General features: G+C 32.5%; 1 protein-coding gene across 1 annotated transcript in view; it reads right to left on the reverse strand.

The window, feature by feature from the left end:
* The window catches only part of LOC148270939 (uncharacterized), a gene marked incomplete at its 5' end in the record, with an annotated part of 30,391 nt that extends 11,123 nt beyond the window's left edge, over positions 1 to 19,268 (reverse strand). The window contains 10 exons of the mRNA XM_088242022.1: positions 3,289 to 3,327; positions 5,849 to 6,029; positions 6,966 to 7,295; positions 8,133 to 8,247; positions 9,271 to 9,459; positions 11,187 to 11,334; positions 15,418 to 15,509; positions 15,668 to 15,804; positions 18,273 to 18,441; positions 19,117 to 19,268. Coding sequence (XP_088098148.1) covers positions 3,289 to 3,327; positions 5,849 to 6,029; positions 6,966 to 7,295; positions 8,133 to 8,247; positions 9,271 to 9,459; positions 11,187 to 11,334; positions 15,418 to 15,509; positions 15,668 to 15,804; positions 18,273 to 18,441; positions 19,117 to 19,268 — 1,552 coding nt within the window. The remainder of the gene's footprint in view (positions 1 to 3,288; positions 3,328 to 5,848; positions 6,030 to 6,965; positions 7,296 to 8,132; positions 8,248 to 9,270; positions 9,460 to 11,186; positions 11,335 to 15,417; positions 15,510 to 15,667; positions 15,805 to 18,272; positions 18,442 to 19,116) is intronic.
* Positions 19,269 to 20,281: the final 1,013 nt, after the last annotated feature.

Raw genomic sequence — 20,281 nt, forward strand, 5'->3', positions numbered from 1 at the left:
TGTTTGACTAGTCTGATTTTCTTGAGTAACTTCGTCCAAAAACTTGACGCGATGGGTGGAGTCAGGGTCAGAACGAGAGGCCTTGATTAGCCATGGAGCTGGCATTTGCGGTGCAGGTTCAGTTCGATAGGCCATAGGAGAAGGGCAAGGGAACTTGGAGGACGCAGTAGGAAGAAAGTCAGCCTGGTTGGTGGCCTGACAGAGATTGGCATAGGGGCAAACGACTTGGCAGGGAATGCTCGTAGGACAGACAGCCTGGGAAAGGAGATTTGTTTCATCTGGGCATTCTTCATTTTCAGAGTCATTTTTAGGAGGCCAAATGATGTTTTTCACACTTTTTACTGTTTTGTTATATTTTGTTAGTGTTTACGTTTAGAATATTAAATAAAAGGATGAGAGGAAATTAAAACGGTTAATTTCAGTCAAGGAATATAGGATTGGGTTGAAAATTTTTATGAAATAATAAAATTAGTCATATGTAAATTATTAAGCATTTGCATGTATTTAAGTTTTTTTTAAATAAGCAATCTTACATAAAAAGGAATTGAGAGAAATAAATAAACCCTTTGATTGTATTATGTGTATGCAGCCATTATTTATTCTACATATATATATATATATGAATTATGAATATATAAATATATAAACTTTAATTATACGGATATATTATTTTCAAATGTTTGTTATTTAAAACTATTACATATTTTATGTGTGTTGCAATAGTATAATCGTTGGCTTAGGGTGTAAACCTGTTATCTACACTTTTTAGTTAAATTACGTTTTTGAAATCGTTGGAAAGAGAAAAAAAAAACTGCATGTGATCCGAAAAAACGCTAAATCGATATCGAAATTCAAATTGTGTTTTTTTTAAACGAAACAAGATCTTTAAAGCGAATACCTGCTATCTGCATGTTAATACGCAATTTTCATTAAGAATGTGGTCGTTTGAGATCTTTTGAACAAGAATTTTTCGATCCTCATCTGCGATAGAATCTCACTACTGCGTGCTACAACCATCAAAAAACATTTATTACTAGAAATGTCCTCTAAAACTTTTGATTGCAATATTTCACAAAGTGTTTAGTATGAAAGATCTCGGGTTATTGCACCCTACAAATGATTAATGAGAAAATTGTTCAGTATACCGGGTGTGGTCCTGTGGCTAGTGTCTCGGACTCACGGATCAAAGGTCCATGGTTTGAACCCCACTCTACCCCAACTTAATTCCCATTTTTTAATAGTGAGTTATTTTTTAAACTCGTTGAAAGAAAAATTTGGGTAAATCATAAAAACGCAAATAATTATTTTAAAAAATATATATATATTTATATTCTGCGTGCAATGTTTCTGATGAGGACTATAGAAATCCAGCAAGCAAGTTTACAATCTCACATTTTATAATTAAAATCAATAAAGACGCGCTTTGTCTAATTTCGAATTGTTGTTAGCTAAGTTTGCTAGTACATATTTGATTAGATTTTAGAGAAAATTACGTTTTACCAACAGTCTCTGTCATTCAAAACTAATGTTATTCTTAATGTTGCGTTGCACGAACGGTCTTTCAAAAAGAAAAATATTTACATTCCTGTTAATATGTAGTGGTTTGCCAGCCTAGAAAAAACCTGGGCCCACACATGAAATTTTTTATTTGATTTACATTCCTTTTTCAAAGCATTTGGCAATATTCAGCTTAATAAAAGCATCCGGCCTGGTCGTGATAAAGGAGATGAAAAAATTGAGAGCTTTTTTATACCACTGATGGTGAAATACATTTTAAACTAAATTTCAGCAATCCTTGGACACCACAAAAAATTGACAATATTGCAACACCATTAGAAACGAGACAATTCCAGAAGGGAAATTCATCATCATTTTCGTATCTGCACCCGGCGGTGCATGGGGCACTGTATTGGCACTTGCAGCATATCTAGATAATTTTTGTTCCATGGAAGGTAAAGTGATTAGTCTTACGCTTTAGGTACTAGACCTAGGACAGTGTTAAGCCACAATTAAAACAAATATTTCACATTGACCCTGCCAGGAATCGAAGCGAAGACCCCAACCGCTACACTACGAGGCCGATTTATCCCTACTCGATTGCCTTTTTAGAACCTTCAGACCTTAGAGCAGCCATCGAGTCAAAAACGCTCAGCCAGGATTCTGGTTCTATTTCACAAACAGAACTGTATTCTTCATCCACCTGAACACAGGAGAAAAATTACCGAAATAAAATTTAATGACTTGCAACAACTTAAGTCCACTTTACTCTGATTGCAGCTATATTTACTTTTTTACACTCTTTTTATTGCCTCCTGTATAATTCATTCTGATGCAGATAGCAGGTTTACACCCTAAGCAGACAAATGCAATTTCCGTTCTGTGTGTTTTTAGTTTGAAATCTTTGAAAAATTTTGCCATTTTTTCAATAAGGTGTTAAAAGGATGTTTAGACATGCATTGTATATAATATTTATGTAGGTATTATATAATGTATATATACAAGGTATTTTACATTTGCAACTAGAAAAATGCTTTTGTTTATTTAAGAAACAGTATTTTTAAATCTTACAACTTTTGTTTATTATCGCATTATTATTTTGATAAAATTGTCAGTAGGTCAGCCACTTTATTAGAACATTTTAAGCTTTAAAACATAAATAATAATCCATCAAAAAACTTGTATTCAAAATATGCATACCAAAAATGAAGCTGTTTAGAGCAATTAAAGTCTCTTATAGTGCGTATTCAAGGTAAATAACTAATCACCGAGTATCTATTGACTTAAACGATATTTCTATCAATATTACGGATTGAAAAAAAAACTAAGTTTTGCCGATACAAATATGGGTAAATTGTAAATGAAGTTACAGATTAAGATTGACTGAAAAAGACTGGTCATTCCAATTCTTTATTTAGCTATTGATCATGATGGTAATAATAACATTATGGAGAGACTTATTTCATCTCGCATCTCAATGGCACACCATAACATAATTTTATCAATATATTATATTATTTGACTATTGATTTGAGGTCCGCCTGGTGTCAAGGATTAAAACCATAGAAATAAATGAACTTATCAAATTTCAAACCAGAAAAAAGTTTAATGTGGAATTATTGTTAAGATGGCTTCTATTTTGCTCATTTTGCTAAAATTAGATTTTAAGTTCTTTTAAATTTTGAAAACTTACATGCTATTGTTTTGCATATGATACAAGTTTGAAGAAGAATTTTATGCAATTTGAATTCAAATATTCTTTGTACAAATGCGCTCAAATTCCTTATTTACCTTTAAAAGGTGAAGCTGCTTTCATTGTTGAAAATTGACCTAAAATTAATTTGTTTATTAAAATGAATAAAAATTCAATCCGATAATATACTTCTCAATTCTTTTTATAAAATAAATTAAATGTAATGTACACAAATACATTACATTATTATATAAATCATTATAAAAGCAGCCAGCCGTTCCAGTGTCCTGTAGGTGTGTGATGCCATTTATAGTGGAGTCTCATCTCATAATGTATGTAGATGTTTGCTTTTGTGGATAGTATTGATGATTGTTTTTCCAATTGATTGAAGTGTATTAATTTAATTTGTAATACTATTAACATGATATATTAGGCTGTTTTTATTGGATAATGGTCCATACATTAATAATTTATATAATATATATATATTCCATAACAATATACTACCTAGTTATTCCTTTGTTATACAAAAGTAATACGGTCATATTGATTTTTGTAAACATATTTTTCATAGACACTAAACAATTAGAATCATTATTTAGTAATTAATAATTTGTATACAAATTAACTCTTCATAGTGGTGTTAAAAAAATATATATATCGTTTTGGCTTTGTAAAACAGATAATAAAAAAATTATTTTAAAACACTAAACTTCCTCATTTTAAAATTCATTTTGAAAATCATCTTTAAGTTGTTTAGTATCACTTAAATGGATTTCAGATGCCATTTTTTGTTTTACATTAATATATATACTGTAGAATATATCCATTTTAACAGCACCATTATTGAAAATGAAAATAAGCATGTTTATTTAGGGCCAAAAATTGAAGGAGGAAGTTCAGTGATATTTTTATTTTTTATTTATAGGCTATTAAACTAAGTCAAAAATGAAAAAACAAATTTTTTTAATCATATTATCAGTGCTATGATTAGCTATTATAAGTTTTGTATTTCTGATATTACTCTGCGTGTGACGTCTCAAGTTCTTTTCGGCTTATTCTCGGTCAGTTCTGCCAATTGGTCAGTTGAATTACCATAAACCGGAAAACTTTCATAACTCTCTTATCATTCTTATTCATATGAACTAGTGACGCCGTTCAAAGTAGTTTGTTTTAGTTAAAATGTTAAAAATAAGAAACTTTGCAGTATAATTTAATGCTCTAATTTTTACCGCACGTAAGAAATATTTTTTTATGTCCATTTTCCTGTAGGATTGAACTTCCTCACTATGCCACAAAAACAAAACAAAAACATTTAATTTTATTGTTTTTTCTAAATAAAACAATGCTTATTTTACAAAATCAAATGATTGTCCTCTTTGCTATAATATACCATTTTACGTTTAAAAAAACTGTATTTAGTTTTTTTTTTCATTTGCGTGGTATATGCCCTTCTACGTGGGCACAATTCAATGATTAAGTTAAAACAACCAGACAGTCGTAATAAATCGCCAATTTAGACTGGGATAAGTTGCATTTTGAGGATGTCAAGTATAATAAACAAACACATTCAGACATATGGTGCCGAAATATTGAGATTCACTTTACAATCGGCCAATAAGTTCCACATGACTCAATGAGTGAACACGGTATCAGCTTGAGACTGTCACGAATAATGAGATTAGAAAACAAAGTGAAATAACAGACGTCATTTAGGCAAAACTAAACATGTAGCATGCCAGAGATCCATTAAACTACTTGTATGAAGAATACGAGCTATGGGACACCTGCGAGAGACGCCAGGTGGATAATATCTGTTATACAGTAGACTTCACGCGGTAACAATAAACCAAAGGTAGAACGCAATGGATCACCATAAGGAAGGCTCACGAGCAGTGATAAAAAAGTACTAATAAATATAATGACGGGCTGTACAACATCCATAAAGCTACCAGGGTCTCTGTACACATCAGACTAAATAGGCTGAGATGGACCGGACATGTGCACAGGAGCTGGCACATGTCCGGATGGGCGCCCAGGAGGCAGAAGAAAGGTCGGTAGACCAAGGCTGCGATGAGAAGATAACATGAAAAGGATGCATCTCAAATACTAGGAGTTTCTAACTGGAGGGTTGTAACGGAGGACAGAATAAGTTGAAGTCGAAAGTCGATGGAGGCCATGGCTCGATATAAAGAGAGAAGAAGTACTTTGTAGATATATCGGATGATTAAGAGTAAAGTTCTTGGAAATCTACATGTTTTTATTGATTAACAAATATTGTCTCTGCATGTGAAAATAGAGTAAATCCTTAATTTCTTGGACTAGCATTCCTTCCACAAATTCCTACCCCCCCTTACCTAGCCACTTCCCTTGTCCGCGTCCGGTGCGTATCGCTTTGTCGGTCGAATGTATTTTTTAATTCACATTTTTTGTAGGAGAAGGGTCGGATGTGGAAGAAATTCTAGTCTGAGAAATCAAAGACTTACTTCATTTTCAAATAAATAAAAAAAACATGAAAAAAATCATTTTTCAAAAAGTTTACCACGAAGAAAATTCCTCGAGCTCGAGCTCTGGCCCTAAACCACCGTGTATATCTATGAAGAAAAGGTAATTAAACTAGTAGAACTCTAGGAGCCGGAGCGAAGGTGACTCGCTTACCTGTGAATGAGTGCGAGGTGGGTGCGGGGGCGGAGAACTGGTGCGAGGGGCGAGGGAGGGTGGAGGCAGGGGACACGGGGGCCCCGGGGGCAGAGCGTGGAGACAGCGACGACACAGGCGAGTGCATGGCCGGGGACAGTGGCGCCCCGAAAGGTCTGGGTCCGGAGATGTTGCCGCTGGGCTATGGATTGTATCATACTTTGAACTTTCTTTTCATGTGTAATTATTTAATATTAGTACTACAAATAACATATTATTTTAATATACCATTAAAGTCTTCATCTAAACAAAAGTTAGTGACTTTACAAATATTTTTGTTTGCTCTTTTGCACCACAACAGTCTAAGAGGTATAATTACAGTGGTAAATTACAACGCAGAAAACCCAGGTTTGAGACAAATCATATAGAATTATTGCGATATCACAGGGAATCGAACCCGCAACTCACCGTGTGTGAGGTAAGTATTTTAGCCATTTGACCACGGGGGCCGCCACACAGAAATATAATAAATACAATTCATTAATAATTTAATATAGTTAGTAAGTCAAAAATAAATGCAATTACTACTTCCTCTGCCAGTAAGAATATTACTAAAATATAATAAATTAAAAATCATCATCATCATCATCATTCCCTTTCCGCACCTAATGGTGCATAGGGCAGTGCATTGGTACACCAATCGCAGCGTATATTGATCTTTTTTGTTACATGAAGGTAAAATAATCAGTCTTACGCTTCAGGTACTAAGAAATATTTTAGTGTAAAAACACCCTTTCAAATAAATATTTCATATCACCCATGTCAGGAATCGAACCCGAGACCTCTTGTATGGTAGGCAAACGCGCTGACCATAAAAATATACACATAAAAAAACACAACATTTTAAAAGTAATAGAAATTTTCTGTGCCCAGAAAAAAAACTTGCATGTACACATCTTTAACCTTGATAATTCTTAAATCTTGTAATGACTTATTAGTTTATAATTTATGCCTGAATAATAACTGTAGTGTGAAATTTTATGCTTCCACACTAGTCTATCGTGTGAAAAATCATCACTAGATAAGCATTTATTAATCTATGAGAAAATTTATGATACATTTTTAGAATTTTATTTACCTTGTAATTGCCCCCCATATGAGGTGGGATCACTTTTTTGTACACGCCATTGGAGATGGTACCGACGGGACTCGTCTGGATACTGATGGGGTACACACTCAACAAATTGTCGGAAACTCCAGTGGGCTCGTTAGTACCGATATTTGCAGCTGTGTTATTGTTAATTGCTGGCACCAGATTCCCGTTTGTGAATGAGTTAAAAGAGGCCGCCAAAGTTCTAGAATCCTTCTCATCATCGTTACCGCTCGCAATATTCGCAAAGGCATCCACATTATCTTGATTAAGCTTTAGTGATAGATCACTCATATTTCCGTTAAAATCATTCTTGTTCTGAAATATTTGTAAGGTGGAGAAAAACATCAACGTTAGTAGACATGCTCATGTAACCAAATTAAATTGAGGTATTATTAAGGATGTTTTTGGTGCTTCATATTTTTAACACGTATAATCTTCGTCCAAAAAGTTATTTGAAATTTAATGGTAGATGAAAATAAAGAGAAACAAAGACATGCAAAGATTTACTCGTGTTAAAATTATAAAAATACAGATTAAAAATATTATAATTAAAGATTTAGGGGGATTTTAAAAACTAGTTCAAGGCTTTAGAAGAGGTCAATTTTGAAAGCACAAAAATGAGGTGTACTGATTCAAACCTTTGCATTGTAAAAACATAACTTTCCCTTAAATGCCTTTGAAATCATTAGATTATTTATACAGAAATGAATGTACAAATAAACATTTTCCATATTTTTTAAGAGAATTACAATAAATAGCTAAAAAAATATTTCGGTTTTTGATTTCATTAGCTGATGAGTGTTGTGTTTTCATAAGTATACACTTTCTTTAAACTTTTGATAAAATTATAAGAAATTAATATTGTACAATGGTTGAACTCAATTTACAATGCTTTTTTTTTATTCTATATGAAACGGAATTTATTTTTATTATCATAATAAAATAAATCTCTCAATTTACCTGTATTTGATTCCGTACACCTCAAATTATGTTATCCGAAGAAAAAAGAAAACAATTTGAGGAAATTATAATAATTAACATTTAGGGATGAAAGGACAAAATATAATCCTAAACATTACGGAAAAAAGTGGTTAGACTGTTTCAATACCTCAACAACAGTAAAAAAGTGGTAAATCAACAAAGTAAACTTACCATTAGAGACGATGGGCCATTACCAGCCGGGGAATAGATCGGATTAGAGAGAGGAGGAAGGGGCACAGAGTATGCCGATGGCAATACTGATGAGAAGGTGCTCGATGGCTTGTTTCTGTGAATAATATGCATTTATTTACACCCAAAGTGCATTTATTTTATAATAAAAACATTTTTTGTCATACATAATTATATTTCAAATTGTGGAATGTCGAACATTATCCACAATATTTGACATCAAAAGAATATATGAATGCTTTTCTATTTTATTAGCAATTTTAATATCAATGTTCGATTGTTGTCAACTCTTATTAGTATGCGAGTGCCTAGACGAGACACCCGGAGTATTACAATTTTCTACTGCAGTCATTCATCGACTAATTCCTGTGTAAATTCACCAGTTGTTATTATTTGTTTTGTTATTATTTGGTTTCTTTAACATAACCTTGTAAATTAAAATAAGCATAATATGTTAAGTGTAATAATATGTTCCCTGTCAAACAGAAATAATATCAACTTATTTTTATTCATAAAAGCAATTTATTTTTTGACAAACTATTAATATTATTTTATAATATAATGTACTTAACCGTTTCAAATGTTTATACTGTATTTTTACAAGTTACATTTCTTTGAATTTTATTTGTTTATCTAGTTTTTTTTAATATTTGAAAAAAAAAAACATATAAAGCCTTTTCTCTCTTATACCCTATTTTTTTATATTTTTATATACTCTAAATAGGTACTAGATTTTCTTTTATTTTTTTATACTGTATTTCTTAAACTTTATGTTTTTTTATATACTAATGTTTCATATTATTTATATGTAAGAGCCTTACGGGCGTAAAAATACAGACAAAAAGTCAACACTACTGTTCTTCTTAGACCGGGATATTCTAGTGAGGACTCCAAAGTTTTAATTTTCTTAGTACAAATTTAAAGATCATTTCAAGACGAATGATATTCAGTTGATTTCCAAATTATTCAATAACAATAAGGTGGATGGGTTTTATAAAGGATACTCTAAACACCTTTTAACACCATAAACTTTGACGAAAAGGTTTAAAAACAGTTCTTAATTTGGATTAGTTATTGAATTAACTGTATAAGGTAGAGAAATGTCAAACATAACACATACTGTGGTACAGTGTAGGGCTCCAAGTTGGGTGCTGGAGGATTCTGGCGAGCTACCATCTTGGCATGGATGTCACAATATAATTTGCCATTCAAATTATAGTATCCCTGGTTCTTGAGAGATGATCCGCATGTAGCGCACTTGAAGCACTCCACGTGAAGGTTCTTATCCTTGATGCGAACAAACACTCCTCTGCAAAATTTTTTTTTTCATTAATAGACTTCTTTTATAATGACTATGGTAAAGTCATTTCGGCATTGCTATTTTTCATGTATTTCAGTCAGGTATCAAACCTGGGGTTTCATGCAAGGTGCAGTAAAATTATTTTAGAAAATAAATTATCTAGCTGCGGATTCATATGACTATGTTTGGTATTTTTCCTATTTACATTAAAACAAATAGAGGTTAATAATTTCCTCTAAGTTTTAATGAATTTCCTATAACTGTTATGTTTTATGTTTAAAAAAAAACTAAAAAATTTGAGTAAAAGTCACTAGATTGTGAAATGCATCTACATTCTATTAATTTGAAAGGATAAATCTTACTTTTTTAAAATATTTTTTTAAAGGGATAACCCGCTAAGCCTCTGTTTTGAGGCTTGTCAGCAGGTGGGATAGAGGGGATATGGAAGGAGGTAATGAAAAATACACCACAACACCCAGACCAATTGAGATAAAAATCTTTCTTGGGTATTTTTCTTGCAACGGGCGGTAATCGAACCCGCGACGCCAGTTTCACAGTTGGCCGTCTAACCAACTTCAATATACAGGTATACAATGTAAAATTAGCATTATAATATGTTACAATTTGAAACTATATTATAATATGCATACAGGTTGTATGTTAAAAATTGACTAAAATTCTTCTCAAGTGGAAAAAACTATGTACTCGTATTTTAGAATTATTTGCGCATTTATTAAAAATATTTTATAATTATTTTATTTTCGATAAGTTCTCAATATTTTATTTATAGGTAGTGTAACATATTTTTTTTAAAATGTTTTGTATGTAATGTAATGTATTTATTTTAGACAGTTGTACAAAAAAATATAAATTTGAACAACTAGTTAAAATAGTTTGTATAAGATGATGAGATAATTTTTTATAAAATGGATTCATATTATAAAGACTAGGTATTTGAAGAAACTATCTGGAGAGGTATAAAATTATATGTTGCCTTTTGCTGATAAGTTTTTTTTAAGAAATTTTTTCTTTATACACATCTCGAAGTAAATTCACAATAGAACCGATCAGCAAAGAGCACCATAGTGAAATTTATGTAAATGATACATTTTGTACTTGTGATGAGATATTAATAACGATGCTCTACAACACAGTTACATGAAACAATATTTGATCATTCCTGTACTGTGCCGCTTACACTATGTACTCTCCACATTCCGAACAGTTGGGAGTGTCTGGCACGGGCCCAAGGGGCTCGTCTGAAGCTCCGCCACTGGGAGGGGGCCCGGGAGCGATCTCCCCTGAGGGCAGCGCGCAGTACAGACCAGCGGGCAGCGGTGGCTCGTACAGCGGCGGGAATGCTGGGGCGGGTAGCGGGGGCTCCTCCGGTACGGGGGTCTGCGTGCCCAGGCTCACCCTGCTGGGGGGACGCGGGGCACTGCGCGGCGGCCACGGTGACACCGGCCGGGGGCTCGCGGTCCTCCCTCGACTTGCCGTCGAGTAAAAGTGCGACGTTTCTACGTCATTTATTACATTGAAAACAATTCTCGATCAAATTTGTAAGGAGCTTTGATTATCCATTTTAGTAAATTTACAATTTTGAAATGACAAAATCAGAGCTCTGTATATATTCTGACGAGAATACAATCATCTCGAACACTCGGCTACAACCCGTTCGTATAAAATTCCTATTAGTTAGATAACTCCGAAACTCGTCGAAAGATTACCGTACTTACATGATGAGCCTTTCGCATTCCTCGCAGATGTTTTGTCCGGGGGGAAGTCCGCCAGTGTTATTGAGTGGCGCATCCGGCCGAGTGACGGGCGCCGAGACGTGGCGAAGTCCTGTGGCGGCTCCGCTGATCGGGGACTGGGCGCACGCTTCTGGGCAGCCAACACACGGAGGAACATGCGGTGAATTATGTAGTTATACTTGAGATGCAATGATATCGTGCTATTACGATGGTGGAAATCTATTTACTATAAATATCTTGCTAGAAAACAATGTGTTGTATATTTATATTAGCAGAAGTTTAACTTCTCTAAATTCAAAGATTGATAAATTTCGAAAATAAGTCAATAATATATGATTACGATGTAGTAATTTTAGAACATCGACCCAATTAATTGATACTTTGTAGTTTCATCAAATTGAAACACATTGTTTATACAAAAAATACCTAATGTTTACGAAAACAATACAGGCCTCTACTGATTAATACACCTTGTTTAAATGCACATGCACTCAAATTACTTTGAATTATATTTTTAGAAGGTTTACACAATTTATGGTTACTAAAATAAACAAGAACACATCCTTTCTTATTAGCTCGGAGTCAGCAGAGTGAAAACATTGAAATGAAAATTTGTGTAATAAAAGTAGGAAAGGACATTGGTCTTAAGAAAGAGACTGCCGGCTATAATTGGCTAACTTCGACTTTGTAAAGCGTTGCCTCTGTCGCACGAGTCCAGTATCTAGACACAATGATACACATATATGAATGACAACGACGACGCTCTACAAAGCCGAAGTTAGCCGATCATGGCCGGCAGTCTGTTCCTTAAGCCTGATATCCTTTATTTACTCCCAGCTACTTTACTTAAATATATTGACATAATTTTGTAAAGGGTAATGCAATTTTTATACCAAGATATTGATTTAGGTATAGTCAGGGTCTACCTTCAAGCCGCACGGAAGGAATGCGGTTGTGTGTTGTGACGCTGTCTGGTTGAGTTTAGATAAAAATTAGCTGGTTGACATTCACAAATATATTATATTCTCGAACATCAAGGCTCCAATTTTTACAAAAATGCAACCTGGCAGCGTCAGAATGCATTACTGTATTCCTTTCGTTCACTTCGAACGTAGACCCCGTCAAAACTTATCTTTGTTTGAAATATTTAGAGTAGTTTATTAACTGACTGTAATTTATATTTAAAATTCCTTGACTTAAGTATGAAAAATTATTTAAAAATAAATAAATATATCTATCATCAGTATTTTTAGTACATCCAAATCGTTGTATTAAATTTGTATAATTGTATTTTATTTAGGGATTAACAGACATTAAAAGAAAAGAATTTATTTTATTTATTATTTTTGAAAACCCGTTAAAGTTATATAAGAAATATTATATAAAAATAATTATCTCGTCTGGTAAGTGAAGTCATCATGTGCTTTTTTATGATGATTTAAATTTGTCTTCAGTGTAATTTTTCAAGTGGGTAACATTTAAGGTTCATTGTAGTGCTTAAGTCCATTGTGTACCATTTTTTACTTTTGTTTGTCTTTGCTTTTTTAATATGGTAGTGTTGTTGTTGTTTGGTATTATATTTTTGTATTATATCTGTAAATCAGAAATACATATTTGTACAGGTCAACGTCGTTTTGCGCCAGTTGGTGCCGGCGTGGGATCCCCGGTTCGACACCAGACGACAGTAGGCGCCGCAATTCTAATTGCAGACACACTTTTACACATTGTTTTATACTATTACCGTGTACGCGAGCAGCCTATTGTGTGTGAAATTGTTTACGAGTTAGTTTTCGCTTTGTTTTTAAGAAAAATAAAAAGGTATGATTATATTTTCTATTTTATTATTATTAAAATTAAAAGAATATTAAAATATTTGTCGTTTTACTATGGGCGACAATAGTGATTCAGAATCCAAACATTGTGCGAAAAAAGCACAAAAACAAGAAATACGGCCAAACCCGACCTTTTAAAGCAAATGAAATTGGATGCTTTTTTAAAAAAAGTGCGAGTATTTAATTTAGTACCGACGAACTGGCGAGTTAGTATTTACTCGTATTATAAAAAAGTAATTATTTAATATCAAGAGATTATTATTTATTTTGTAAACGAATTTAAACTGTATATATTTAATACGTTTTTTATATATATGGGATATGAATTAAATAAACATGTTAGTTATAATAATAAAACTATATACGTATTTTTATTATTATAATTAAAAATGCAGTTCCACCAAGAAATGTCAGTAGAAAAACTCTATATACAAACATGTTAGATTATTCTTATAATTTTGACACGGAATCTAACCTTGTATCTTCCATTACCTATATTTGTGTTCATTTTACGCCGGTGTGTCTCGGAACGGAACCCTGGCGTCAAACAACGTTTACCTGTACTCATTACTTATTTAAGGAAATCTTTTATGGTAAGTAAATATTTTGATCATAATTAGATAAAGTATTTTGCTAAAGGTTCACGCAATAGAAAATTACACTCAATAAAAATTGCAGCATCCTGTACAAAATTTTACATTCAAATATACTGTTTTATGATAATTGCATTAAAATGGAAAATAGAGTCATCTTGTATTAATCTTATTACAAAATACATGTTTTGAGTTTTGTCCATTTTTACAATCAAGATTTGAGCAATTGAAGATTCTAAGATTTTTTATTTTCCATTGTATGGCATATATCAAAATCAGTTAAATCAACCGATTAACATACATATAATCATATCACCAATAAAACCCATTTCCTTGACCTTAGCTACAACTAAAAAAATATCATCAAATACATCAATTATGTACATAGTTCAAGCTAAATTGTGCATTTGCTTTGATAAAATGTTGTTGGTACATTTGTGGGCTCAATGCAAAATCAAAATATTCCGACTAAACCGTTTTCTTATTCAATTCAATAATTTAAGACATGAGTGGATAAAGGCGTTGTGTGACAAAAACTAAAGGCAGAGATATCTGGGGTTAAGTTTTGCTAAAACTTTTAAAAATAATATAACGCCTTCATTTGCTCTTAAAATTGATTTTCTGCTACTTTTTTTATGGTTTAGTGTATTTTATATGAAAGGGCTGTACATAAGTCAAGTTTATTTGTAGCTGCTCGTCAAACCATTATTGACAATTCAATTTCATAATTTTAAAAAAATACTTACTTGTTTATTTTTATTACCTTATACTTGTTTTTTTTTATTTTTTACCATTATATCAAATTGCACTGTAGTATTGGCAAATACGTATTTCATAGATACATATTTTTATTTCTTATTTTTTCGTAATAATATATGCTTGCTTGTTTATTAATTTAACTTAAAAATGTCTTTCTTGCTTACCGTAACACTTTATTTATTGTTTGCCTTACAGAATTTATTTCATAAGCTTATATCTTTGCATTTTTTGTTTATATGCTTACTGTTTTTTCTTGCATACCTTTGTTATTATTGTTTTTTTTACTTTGTAAAACTTTTTATCATATTCTTTCTAACTAATTTCACATATTTTTTCTGTATATTCTGTTTATTGTTTAGTATGTTAGCATGTAATTCATTTTTATTTTTTGTAAATGCCTTTTGGGCGTTAATGAACAAAATAAATAAATAAATAAATAAGACCTCCATCTATGTAAAAAAGTACATTTTTTTTAATTTGCGACATAACACCCTCATCCACTCATGTCATCAATTCAATCATTATATAAAATATAATTTAATTAAGTTACAGTTCATTGCTGACTCCGAATCAGAGACCCGAAATTCGATATCGGCTCTACAACACCGTTTTTATATTTAAGGCCTGGTAATAGATTACAAAAAGTAATCTGTGCCTAAATTTGAATATTTGTTAAATAACAAATAGAACAAACTTTAAGTTTCTTCTTCTTGTTCATTCCCTTTCCGCACCTAACGGTGCATAGGGCACTGCACTGGTTTACCAATCGATCGTTTAAACACCGATATAAAGAAATATTTCACATCAACCATGTCAGGAATCGAACCCGAGACCTCTTGCATGGCAGGCAAACACGCTGACCACTACACCACGAGGCCAACGACAACTATAAGTTTAAAATAATAAAAATATATAATTTAAAAAAAAAAAAATTTGCATCAATTATGATGAATTTTGAAGAACAAGTATTATTTTTTAAATACTGTCAAACCGCATTTTAATTCCATTCAGATGTTTTGATATATTTACCTGGTTCGGGATCATTATCTGCTTCCTGAAGCATTTTGAAAACTTCACTTTTCTCAGAGTCGTAAGTTTTCTCGTTTTTCTTGAAATTCACACTGTAATTGAATAAGTATATTAGTTAAATATCATACAACGTAAACACAATATAATTTGAGGTTCTATTCTTTTTTTTAAATAAATATATTGGATATGAATTTATGGTAAATTACGGCATTTGGATAAGAATTTTTTTAATTAATTTGTCATACTGTACCCCAAAACACCTCCGGCAAGCACTTCAGCTTGTGCGGATAGAGTTTCGGCTATTGTTTCTTCGCTGTAAATTCCCACTGGAGTATTATATTGCTTGTTCACAATACTTTTTACGGTTGAATCTCCATTTCCATTCATCTAGGGAATACATATTGATATTATTATTTATTTAGAATACAAATAGATGCACAGGTCAAATAAATATAAATAAAAACTATAAAAAAATGTATACATAGTAGGGCCTGCCATTAAATAATATGTATTCACTAAATTATACTACAACAAAGCGACGACGGTTTAAAAATATGGACAAAACAAGGAGATAGTGGGAAGGAAAAGAAGGAAATTGATTGTGGTGAAGGATGATTGAAGGAAAGTAGGAGTGGAAAATTGTATTAGATTTAATGATTAAGAGCAAGAAAAGAGACAAAATGTCTATTCTCTGTTATTCTGAATCAAGCCTATTAGTTCTCTTCTATACCTATTATATGGAGTGTTCAATATATCTAGACTATAAAAATTCTTGTTAAACGCTTCACAAATACGAGGGATGGCAGAATGTTTCCGATGATTAGTTTTAATATTGCAAAAATAAAAAATATCATACAGTCTAGTTGATCTGGAGGGGGACGCTGTAAGCAAGTAGATGAATTAGTTCTGGGGAATCAGATTTATTATTTACTATTTTGTAAAGCAGGATCTGATCGAAAATATCTCTTCTGTGTGCTAATGAATCAAGGTTATGAAATTTTAAAGAAGCTATAATTTTTGAAAATGCAAATGAAATTTGTATTCTATTCTATTTGTTTCAGGAATTTTTTTTTGAACACTCTCGATTCTATTAATATTCCATTTATAAACAGGGGACCAGATAGCAGTGCAATATTCAAGATGGGGGCATATGTATGTTATGTATAGCCTTATAAATGTACCTAAGTTTTAAAAAGATTTACACAGCCGCAAGATAAATCCAGTTATTTTGAATGCCTTGTTAATTATTGTTTCTATCAGACTATTGTAATTTAATTTTGTGTCCAAAAGAATTCCTATGTCACGTTTTTCGTTTATTTCTCTAATTGTATTTAAATAAATCATACAATCATATTTAATTTTATCTCAAATAGTAGTTTATCTCAATGAATACAGACATTTTTTTATAAAACATAATTATTTAGTAAAAATTTTGGTACATTATATGAGTTTCTGATTGCACTAGAACCGTCTATTTTTATTTGTGAGGTAATAAATATTAAATTTATGTAGCTTATTTACATTTATAAAAGGCTACAGCAGGCTATTGATTATATTATATAAGCATGTAATTATGGTATTCAATATTAGGGAGCCTGGTTAATGTTTGTTTATTGAGGTAAACAAGTATTATATACAAAGATTGGAAGAAAACTAATAACACAAAAAGTTTTGTCGACCTGTAGGCTTTTTGAGTTAAATTTTTTCATAAAATGATAATATTTTAAGAGTTTTTAATAATTCACTAATACCACAGATTTAAATTAACAAATCTGCATCTAACAGTGGTACCTTATACATTTAATTCTGGATAATTTGAATGAACAATATTACTTTTTACTCTTAAAATTAATTGAATCCGATTAATTAATGAAGACGATTATGCCACTGTAATTGGCATGTATATTTCAAAGTAAAAAAACAAGAAAAAAGTGCTGCGTTGGTTTGGACTTGTAGAGCGAATGACAATGAAAGAAGAGCTAAAAATGAATGTTGATAGATGCACAAAACAAGGAATATCGAGAAATTCAAGAAATATCTTAAGATAGTCATGTCAATAGTCTGAATGGTCAGTGTTTGTGCATGAGAAGATGGTATGTATGCTCAGACAATGGTATGAGCGTTCCATCCTCTGCAGGGTTGTTGTTTAACCCTGCCCTTATTGTGCTAAAAAAATCCGCGCGTTACGGTGCTGTGTATACACTCAAAATCTGAAAAATGGAGCATTCTTGAACAATTGCTTCGATCAACTATATTTTAAGTTAAAAGTGATAATACTGGAAATATAATCACTAAAAACATGAAAAACCCATTTGCTAACGCTCAGAGGGCGAGCAAACGGATTACCCTTGGCGGAGGTGCGAGAGCAACTGTCGTTTTGTAGCAGTGGTATAGGCTGGCCTACGTGATGTGTGAAATTGTATCTCTCACTCGCAAATATATCTATAAAGTCAAGAGTGAGACGTAAAGAGTGCTTGGGATAATCGTATATTCGGTACTCTTTTATTTCATCGCCGCAACAATGCTACACATTGGTAAAGTTTTGATTGTATAGGTGATTTAGCTTCAATTACTGATAAAATGCTTTTTCTGTGCCTAATTAGTATTTATTATTTAATAATACATTATTTCAATTAATATGTAAATGTATAACGAAGGAATACTGAAAATCTTAGCCCAGTATATATTACGATTACAGAGACGTTGAAGTTATTAGATGCAATATGTACGGGCCACAATCACCGGGAAAGGAGATTTAAACAAGCAAGAACCTAATGGAACAAACTAGGTAATGGTTTATTTTAAAAGGTACCTAAAAGGAGAAAATACAAGTACATAGTATGTTTTCCACTTACATAGTTAAATGGTTTTGCGGCACTGTTATATCCTGAGCCTATGTTGTGGGAAGGTTGGTGGTTGGCCTTCAGGGAGGTCTGTGTGACGGGAGAAATTGAGCTCATAGACCTCGCGGGAGATGGAAGAGAACCAACTGCAGACACGGAAGGCTTCCAGGTACCTCCTCCTCTGTAATAGTCGTACGATTCATGAAATTACATTCGAACAAACAAAATATTCATATTATTATACTGAGATGTATTACGTCTGAATATCTGAATCATTTGTGTCTGGGAAAAATGAAGGATACAAGGAGACAAAACCAGAACAATGGACACGATGGCAACTCTCGGGTAAGTATTCTGATAAAGAAAATCGAGTGAGAAACAAATTTGTAAGAAAGAAAGCCACAAAAAGATGTTATTGTTTTAACTTGTCAACTTGAAAGTAATTTTTCTCCAAACTGTATTATTTTTCACAGTTCTCTGCGCCGCCGAGACAATGATTTGTTAATACCCACTTACCTGTACCAAATGATTAAATAATATAATAGATCACTCTGCATTGTTAAGTTTTCTGTATTTTAATGTCCTTCGTGGACATTTATTTATTTATTTGATTTATTTAACTGTTTTGCAATGTACATAGATGTTTCAGATTCTGTGAGTTTCCTGTCTTTAGTCAGGATCTTTTTGGTTACATGTGTTTTTTCACTGGAAGAAATGAAAACAATCGGTAAAATTAAATTAAATTCACCGATTACTCGAGTACATATGGGTATTAATAAATAAATAAAAATATAACAGCACCCACTAGATCTTATGTTGGTAGTAGGTCTCTTGGTACTCAGAAGTTGATACTAACCTTTGTACAGTGATGTCGAAGTTCTGACCAGCTTGCACGATGACGTCCTGCGCCTCCTTGTGCCGCAAAGTGAAGACTTCCGTGTTATTCACCTTAATGACGGAGTCTCCTGCTGCCAGACCCGCCTTGTCTGCTGGACTGCCACCGTTCACCTGCAACCGGATAGCGGGACTTACATACTGTTCTGATACAAAATACCCTGCGTATTTCCATATGCCCAATCCGATCTAATTTTACTCAATCCAACTTTTAACCATCTTTTTATAAGTGAGGGAAAGTAAGGATATTATGGAAAGATCGGTATCTACAACTTCTCAACTATCGGTGGCCTTAGTCGAGAATTTTTTATTGAGATTTAATAGAACATCACGTGAAAACAATATACAACCTCATAAGAGACCCCTATATAATAATGGGAAGTTAACATTTATCTACAAAGTAAAATCAAGTTTTCTGTATGAAAATAATATATGTATACGAGGTATGTTCAGAAAGTAAGTGTACTAGATTTTTTTATTTTTTTTAGAAAAAAATAAAGGATACGGTTGATACACTTTTTGACTATTTTTCCACATAATCGCTATCCCGTTCGATGCATGTGGTGAGTTCCGTCCTCACACTGCCTTAGCCTTTTCTTGGACTCATTTGGTTGGAATGTTTTGAACCACCCGTATTCCCCTAACTTGGCGCCTTCAGATTATCATCTTTTCACCTCCCTGAAGGCACACATGGGTGGAAATTAATTTTCAACCGATGAGCAGGTGCAGAATAAGGTTCTGAAGAGGGGAAAGAAGCTAGAATAGGGCATAAAGAAGCTTGTGCCACGGACCACGGGTCATCACATGCTTTGAACGGGATGGCAAATATGTGGAAAAATAGTCAAAAAGTGCATTTATAATATCCTGTAATTTATTAATACACTTTTTCTAAAAATATATAAAAATCAAGTAGACTTACTTTCTGAACATGCCTCGTGCAATTTTTTTTCCTTACATGTTTAAAAAATCTACAGGTTTTCGTACATAAATATAGATTTTCTTTATAACATCTCGATATGTAGGTACTGGGGCCTTATTCTGTAACTAATTCGTTTCGTAAATTCATTCGTATCGTATGAGAGGGAACGAGAGCGAAATACTATTTTGATTGCGTCAGATGGATGACG

Source organism: Micrasema longulum, unplaced genomic scaffold (assembly GCF_059751315.1).
Source record: "Micrasema longulum isolate JH-2025_06_02 unplaced genomic scaffold, ASM5975131v1 h1tg003243l, whole genome shotgun sequence".
Lineage (NCBI taxonomy): Eukaryota > Metazoa > Arthropoda > Insecta > Trichoptera > Brachycentridae > Micrasema > Micrasema longulum.